The sequence below is a fragment of the Chroicocephalus ridibundus genome, chromosome 14 (assembly GCF_963924245.1).
Source record: "Chroicocephalus ridibundus chromosome 14, bChrRid1.1, whole genome shotgun sequence".
In the NCBI taxonomy this organism is placed as follows: domain Eukaryota; kingdom Metazoa; phylum Chordata; class Aves; order Charadriiformes; family Laridae; genus Chroicocephalus; species Chroicocephalus ridibundus.
The window spans coordinates 632,449-640,783 of NC_086297.1; the positions used below are offsets into that span (position 1 = coordinate 632,449).

The 8,335-nt window shown below is 41.3% G+C and overlaps 1 protein-coding gene across 1 annotated transcript; it reads right to left on the minus strand.

Moving 5' to 3' along the window:
* Nucleotides 1–1,544: 1,544 nt before the first annotated feature.
* C14H17orf75 (chromosome 14 C17orf75 homolog) lies at nt 1,545–8,104 on the minus strand. Its single transcript, XM_063352398.1, has 10 exons — nt 7,896–8,104; nt 7,578–7,655; nt 6,826–6,951; nt 6,261–6,401; nt 6,003–6,060; nt 5,203–5,322; nt 4,502–4,566; nt 4,245–4,381; nt 3,618–3,721; nt 1,545–3,023 (listed from the first exon to the last, which is right to left on the minus strand). Exons 1-10 carry the CDS (start codon nt 8,027–8,029, stop codon nt 2,814–2,816), a joined length of 1,173 nt encoding a protein of 390 aa, XP_063208468.1. The 5' UTR covers nt 8,030–8,104; the 3' UTR covers nt 1,545–2,813.
* Nucleotides 8,105–8,335: the final 231 nt, after the last annotated feature.

Below are 8,335 nucleotides of genomic sequence, written 5' to 3' on the forward strand. Positions count from 1 at the left end.
GTTTGGGGGGTTTTTTGGGTTTTTGGTTGGTTGGTTGGGTTTTTTTGTTTGTGTTTGTTGTTTTGTTTTGGTTTGGTTTTTTTCCCCGAAAGGGTTTTGAATCAGACCCTTAAAACTACGGTAAAAATCTTTCAGGTTTGCAAACTAAGTGCGCATCTCAGCATCTTCTGACCTTTTGTGTTTCATCCAGAGCTCTGAATAGCGGGTTGCTGGAGGAAGTCGTGTGTGATACTCACCAGGCATTCATGCAGCTAAACCAGCTGCTTCTGCATTATTTATTATGCTTTTGTTTAATTTCCTTTAGTTCTGTTTCTTAAAATAGAATTTATAATGGGAAGATGCCAGTAAAACCTGCAAATTCATGAACTACCAGGGTGTATCTCAGTGTGTGTGTGTGTGTGTGCATCTTGAGTTTAGTAGTCAGGTAACTGTTTGTCAAAGTCGCTGCAAAGGTGGCAAAAGCAAGATGATGTTAAAACAAAGGCTGCAGAAAGCAAGAAGTAACGTTTTTTCACAGTGACGGCCACCTTCAGTGCTGGGAAAATTCAGGAATAGGAACTTGCAATACAAAAAGCTGTCTACGTGTAACAGAGTAGAAATTCAGTGGGACTGTTACTGAACAATGCAGTCGTTGCCTTGCAGAGCAGAAGCCCCAACAAAACTCAGCAACGTTTTATAGCTAACGTTAAAAATATCTGGATTTTGAAGAGTGATTTGTGATAATCTACCTAGAAAACAAATCAAAAGTCTCATTTAAATGAGTGCAGTACAGGCCACAGGATAATAGGATAATTCAGGTTATGAGGGACGGCTGAAAAGCTCCAATCCCACCTCCTGCTCAAGACAGCGTCAGCTAAGCGTAGCGCAGGTGGTTCAGCACTCCAGCTAGTTTATTCTTGACAACTTCCAGGGATGAAGGCGGGGCAAAGCAATTGTGGGTGCATCTCAGGGAAAGCTTATCACCACCGGCACGGCTGTGCCTGGCACTGACTACTCCGTCGATAGTAAGGCCAGCACGTAGGGCCCAAGGCCTGGCCCAACTCTCCACCCAGCGGCAGGCACAAGGAACGGGATGGGACTGGTGCGATGCTTTCTTACGCTCCTACCATACCACAGCTCCCTGTTCTTCACATCCAACTACTTTCATTTTTTTTCTTTTCGAGCACTGAGCTCTTCCCTGTCTCCTGATCAGGCAAAATACTAAAGGATCAGTGTGCCAACTTTGTTAAAAATGTACAAGAGCAACAAAGGGTGACATGTTCTATTGAGTGGCGCAGCTTTACTCACTCATGAATACAGTATTCTGAAGGAAAACGTTACTTCTCAGAGCTCCTGCCAATGAGAGAATAAGGGTTGGTTTTCTTTCAAACTACTTTATTTTCCTCTCTGGCCTGCCCATGTGTGATACGTGTCGTCTCTGCTGTCGATATGACGCTTGACTCCTGCACGTTACACTGTCTGCTCCTCTGTGTTGTGTCAATAAAGGGTTTTAAACAGGCCACATAAAGAGCAACACTAATTTGTAATTTAATGTAGGCACACTATTACGGATTTGAATGTTTTATTGTAAACCTTATTATAGGTTCAACACAGTGGTGTCACAGGAAAGCATTCAACTTCTGTCATCACAGCACAGCTCTGGCAGAACACAGAGTCGAACTTCACTGCAGTAGGAAGAGTGCTACAGTTACTGTTTCAGGGAGAGCTGTTCAAATCCCCCATGTGAGGTGTTCAAACAGCCTCTGCGGCAAAGGAAAGCAACAGGGAGTTTTGCTTGTATCAGGTTTGCAGAAATAGACCTCGGTGATGTGGCCACTCAGAGGCCTCCCAAGTTTTGATTCCATCTGTAGCCAAAGATTTTCTTCAAGTCTTCTGCTGTCTAAATGTCCTATGATGTGGGTAAGAATTCATTGCTGAAATACAATTAAATGTTTTAAAGTCTGAATAATTAACTTGGGAACTTAGTTTATGTCAATTTCTGAAGAAGTTTCTATTAATTTATAGTTAATATTTAATCTGTCAAATTTTCAAGTTTAATTATCCATGATTGAAAAACATGATGACTTACAGTAATACAAAACGGGTGCTAAGAACGCACAAAGGTCTTGATCACAACACAAACTAATGAAGAATGGGATTCATCAAATAGCCTGGAAATTTAATATGTCTATCCAGCGTGTGTGCATACACGTATGAGCACATGCAAACAGATTCCTAAAACTCTCTTCAGGCTTAAGGCAGTTCTGTTTCATACCAATTAACAAGTTGAATCTGCCAATTTGAAGCAGAACGTGAAAACTAGCTACAGACTTGTTACTTATGTTCTCTTATATAAACAAGTATGATTAATTCATTTACTATGATTTATCCAGATGTTTGTGCTTCTTTATACGTTAAAACTAAAGTAACCAGATCTTAATGATTAGATATGATCATTTTAAAGATATTTAAAATATTTAAAACACTGAAATGTTTGCCAGGTAAGGGATTTGTGTTTGGGTTTTTTTTTGTGTAAAATGACTGTAAAACACAAATCTCATTATTTCCTCAGAAAAGGAGCAACTCATTTGGAGAATCTGGTAAGCACTGAAAACTATGCAGGAATTTGTATGGGCTGATATTTACACATTAAAAAAAGCTCATATTGCTTTACCTAAAAAAGAGAAAAGGCAGAGGAAACTGCAACTTAGGTTTGACTTAGGTAATACTTTTAAATATAAATTAAAAGTCCTGCAATAGTGAAACTAAGCTGCACGGAAGAAATTAATGATTTATACAATACCATCAAACAAGTACAGAATACTTAAGAAATTTTAAGCCACTGATGTTTCTCTCATGAATTCCTCAAGGACAGTCACTACATTTCTGGCTTCTGGCATTTCTGCATGCTCTACTTTAACGATCTTCAAAAGGATGTCTCCACTGCCACAGTTCTTTAGAAACATGTAACACTTGAACAAGGCGTAGTGGTTCATTTCAGCCTGGCGGATGAACCTCTTCAGGTTGTTGATGTCTTGTATAGCCTGGCAAAAGAGTAACAGAGCATTTTCTTATCCTTCTACATGGCAAGAAAACATACTATCATGTGGAAAAGCGGAGGAAGAATAGCAGAAGCAAAAGCATTTCCAATAGGAATTTTGTATTACTACTCAAGAGCCATGTAAGAATTGAGTACTGTCTTCAATACATATTACCACCGTTATTTTAACAATTCAAAACGTGTGGACACCACAACTTGATCATGTCCAAACTTGTATGAAGAGTTCTCCTCTTGTTATGACAGACCACTTAACGAGCATTAACTCTCTCTCCATGTTACCCAATTACACAATAATGTACGTGCACAGTCCAAATTAACAGTATTAAGAAAAAAAAAAGTGGGCTTTATTTTAAGTATGAGAAAATGCCTTTGGAGTACTCACTGAAGAAACTTTCACACTACTTTATGTTCTGGTCTTGTCAACTACAGCAAGCCAGTCCTCACCTTAAACTTCAGAGTTAATCAGTTAATGATGTATAGACATCATAAGTAACCTAAAACTTTTCTTTGCTGAAAAATTTGCTCCCTCAGTAGTACTGATGTCTTCTCCAAATCTGTAACATATATGAACAGGTACCTTCAATTTAAAGTTTTCCAAAATCTGCTGGAAGAGAAACGGATTTCCGCCTTCAGCACCGTTCAGAAAAGCATGCATCCAGTCCTCACAGAATCTGTTGCTTCCTGTTAAGTGTTCAGGAACGCAAAGAAGAGAGAAGAAAAACCAAAAAAGCTCAACATAAATATATACCTGCATTCACCTGGCTTAATCACTTTCACATAACGACTGATAATAGTATACCCGGGCCAAGAAAAACAATACATGTGGAAAAGACAAGCAAACATAGCTACAGTGATTACATGAAATTCTGTTCCAATTGTTCAATCCCTTTTCATAACATTTGTCAAAAATACAACAGGGAAAAAAAAAGTTTTGCAGCTTCCCTGAAGTGTAAAAGTCATAGTTTCATGGTCCGCAAACTAAATGCACTGTGGATTTTATTACCAACCATTTTCAAACCAGAGTTCTGGCGTATCAGGTAAAACAAGCTACTCTGCTCCCTCACAGGAAACCAGGTGGTGTAGTTTCCAGCCAGAGTCCAAACTTTCTGGGCACGAACGTAGGAGCTTCTGAATATTCTCACCTCTCATCAGCTGAGGAATACAAGTGGGTAACATGAAGAAACATTCACAGCTGTAATCTCACCTGCATTATGCAACTGAGGCTGAGGTCCACCGCAGTCTATAATCATTGACTTGTGCTGTTCCTCAGTCATGGCAATACACAAGGAGGTCATCGTTTCTTCCTGAACAAGTCCTTGGAGGCTGGCAGCTGCCAGAAACCTGACACAAAAAGCTCTCGTGAACCGCTTGCTACTTTACAATTCCTGGACAGCAAGGAGGAGGGTGTCATTCGCAAAAGCCAAGTTACGCACAGCTTCCTTGGCCTCAAAGTATCTTTACCTGCTGATGTCTTTTTCTGTTCTTTCATCTGCGTTTTTTACTTCTACAGGAGTATAACTCAAAGCCTTACAACAAACAAAAAAAAGAGAATAGCTGGATGCAACTTTGATATTACTTCTGTTGCTATGTTGCAGTTACTAGCAATAAATACATAATGTAGTACTTTAAGAACTGTTCTTTTCAGAGAAAGAGTAGAAGCTAAGGGAATACTCCACGCTAGAGTCATTGCAGCTGGTTTTTCATTAAGAAGAAATATATCGGTTTTAGTCTGTTTGCTATTCCATCCAAACCCTTCTCAAACTCAGGGACTAGAGCTACAATTAATTTATTTTCTGTTTCCAGTGAATTACATGAGGCACATACGCAATATAACATCCCTTTTGGTTCAGAGGAATTATAGCAGGGACAGTTTTCTTATGCTGTTTCTAATTTTCTCATTCTAATTTCAAGTTGGATGCTACTATGTATTTTAAAATGAGTTAACTATGAAATTTGATAGAAAAAATTGCTATGCGCTTTCTTAGCATAAAGCAGCCAAAAAGTACTTGCCCCAAATTAAAAAAAAAAAAACCAAACCAAAAAAACACGTTGTTCCTCGTTTCCTCCTGGCTGGGAAAGCAAATGCAAGAAACTTTAAACATGTTGGAGTCACTGAAATTCCTTCTGAACTTTTTTAGTTATCCAGTTTGAAATACACTTACAGCATGTAACAAGAAGGCGAGTTTCTCCTGGAAGAGCTGTACTACTCTCTGAATAGGGCATATGGCGTTCTCAAACCAGCTTCTCAAGTAGGGGTTAACATAGGTCTCCAGGGTTTTTTGCTGTAACAAGTTGAAATGTTAAAACTTTAACTACAAATTAGATTGCTACACAAATAGAAGCCTATTAATAATTTATTCAACTAGGATGTCAGATCCTTCTTGATTTCAAACCACAGTAGACTAAAATAATGATTTTGACATTTAAAGCCACACTGAAGTGGAACATCAGCACTGAAGGGTTTTACATTTTAATAGACAGAACTGTAATATTATGGTACATATTGAGCATATATAGTATACATACTGAGCAAAGACCACGCAACAGCAGAAGGGATGAGACAGACTTACAATGCATGGTTTCCATTAGAAAAAATTGTGACAAGAAAAACACTAAAAATCTTTCCTTAACATTCAGAAGTGATAAGAATCTAGGTGAACATCGGCAATTTTCCTGTAGGCTGTTACATTTTATTAGTCATTTTCCTCTCTGAATCTAACTGCAAGCAGCCTTTACAAAGGCACAAAAAAGTCTCACCCCTTTATTTATTGATTTGTGTGGTTAATTGCACTTCAGACGTTCACTGTCACTACAGTGAATCAAGTATCTCTCACTGTGTTTCGTACTGGAACTTACAACACCTATTTTGTTTCTATAGACTAAATCTTCCAGATTTTCTTAGTAACTTCTTTGCAAAAATAGTAATTTTCACCTCTTAAAAAAAAAAAAAGTTAAGCCTTACCTCCAAAGCAAGGTTTATCTTCAGACTTTGAATGTATTTGTCCAGCTCAAGTCTGAAAGTATCTTCTTAAGGAAAATAAGGTGCATCAGTTAAGACCTGCATTTTTCCCTTGCAGTATATGGCTTTTATTGACATTTTCAGTTACTGGAAGGCATGCACAAATGGGCTGATTTCAAGTAGGAAAAAGACAAAATGAGAACATAATTTTTACAACATCTCCCTTTCCACACAGATAAAGAAAGTTAAAGAAAAGGATATAGTTCCAAACCTTTCTCTGAGCCACCTAAGAAACAAACCACATATTCTGGAGCATTCATGTCTGATTCCAGTGTTGCCATTTCTAGAAGATTTTCTTGTTGGAAATGACAGTAGTAACAGCCAATTTTATTTTCTGGTATGCTACGCAGAAAAAAAAATAATAATTATTTTGTACAGATACATCACAATAATTAAGTGCAAGAAGCAGACACACATGCTTGCTGTAAAGAATTTTCACCCACTAATACTGGTAGCTCCTATGGTCATATAGCTCTTAGACCTTTTTTCCTCTGTGATGCAGTCAGGGTAGTTTAAAAGGATATAGTCATAAACACATGTAGTATTTTTAAATTATTCAAGGAGTAAGTTATTTACTACAATATTTTTCTCAAAGCTACGTAGAAAAAGAGGAAAGTGCCATTGTGTAAAGCTGTTATTAGCAGCAGCAATAGACTTGACAACATGGAATCAGGATTAAACCCAAGTGCAGCAGCAGATGCCAAGATGTGCAATGCTGCCAATGTTTCTTACAGTTTCTGATTCACAAATAATTTTTAAAATTTACCTCAGTCCCACTAACGCTACATTCCCCATTCCTTCAAACAAGGCTCCTTTAGTAAGACGCTTAGCGATAAAACTGCGCAATTCAGTCTCCGCTTCAGCTGGTAAATTAGTGTCCAGCAAGGAAAGGCTTTAAAAAACCAAGAAGAAATCATTAGCAAAAAGCAAATGTTATTGTTTTGTTTCTCTGAACAAGTGCAGAACCACCTGCGTCTCAAAGGGGGACCACAATGATCTCTCTCTGGCTTAGAGCGAACTCTCTCTGTGACTTCTGGCCCATCGGAAATGCTTTCGGTGGTTTGCCCACTAGCCCAGAAGTCCGGAGTTGTGGTGTCAGCTGATGCTCAGCAGCTACGAACAAGTCACTGCCCCTCTTTGTTCCTGTGTTTCCCTGGTTGTAATACAGAGCAACAGCTCCATTACAGAGCTCGTGGAAACATGTCCAGTTAACGTTGCTTAATATATTTTAATTACCTACATGAAGATCCAAGTCAATACAGAAGTGTCAAGTATTAGTAGCAAAGAAAATAAGAGTTCAAACTCAAAGATGATAGTTTAACACGTTATTTGAGCTCTGTAGCCATGTCCATTCCCTAAGTATTCCCGAAAAAGCATACGGGGGACTTCAGTATGCTTCCGTAGAGGTGTCTGGTTTGACTGCAAGGTACCTGCTTGCTATTCACTTAACAGCAATAGGGCAAAGGCTTCAAACCGGAGCGTGAGAGGCGATAACGCGGTTCTGCAGATTGGCTCTACCTGAAGTCTTCGGTGGAGGGTGTCTCTGCGGCCGCGCTGCTGGGGCTGCCATCGCCGCTGGCTGCTCCCTGCGGGGACCTGAACACCAAGCCATCCTTAGCTTCGGTCGTACGGCGCTAACACAGGGAACCGCGCGCGGAAAGGTAGGGCCTGGGGGCACCTTAAGGCAGGCGCGGGGAATCGGGACATGACGGGAGGGGAAAAAATCTCTTCGGGGAGAGAGAGAGGGCAAAAATAAAGCGCATGCGAGCAGCTGGGAACTGACGAGGCCTGGGAGCGGCCTCCTCGCGGGGCGGCCCCAGCGCCCACCCGCCTCACCTGCAGCCCCGGTAGCCGTAGAGGCTGTGGTAGGTGCTGCCGTGCCGCTCCGGCCGCCGCTCCTCCCCCGCCCCGCCGCCCTCCTCGCTGCTCTCCGGCTCCCGCTCCTCGCCGTCCGGCAGCGCCGGCAGCATCCCGGACCCACGACCGGGCCGCGCCTCGGCCCCGCCGCCGCCCCGGAGGCTGGGCAGGGCGGGCGGCTCCCCCCGCCCCCGGTGGGTGTAGCCGGGCGGGGAGGAGGGAGGGCAGGCGGATGAGGTCTCGCCCAGAGAGCGCTGAAATGGCTGGCGTGGCGGCAGCTCCCCCTTTCGTGTAATTTGCTGAAAAATGCGATATCGACGCCATAGTGCGTGTACCAATGCAGGCGGTCTGTCAAAAGCTGCTCACTGACTCAACGGCGGGACCCGCTCAAATCACATTTGACAGGATTGGCCATGCGG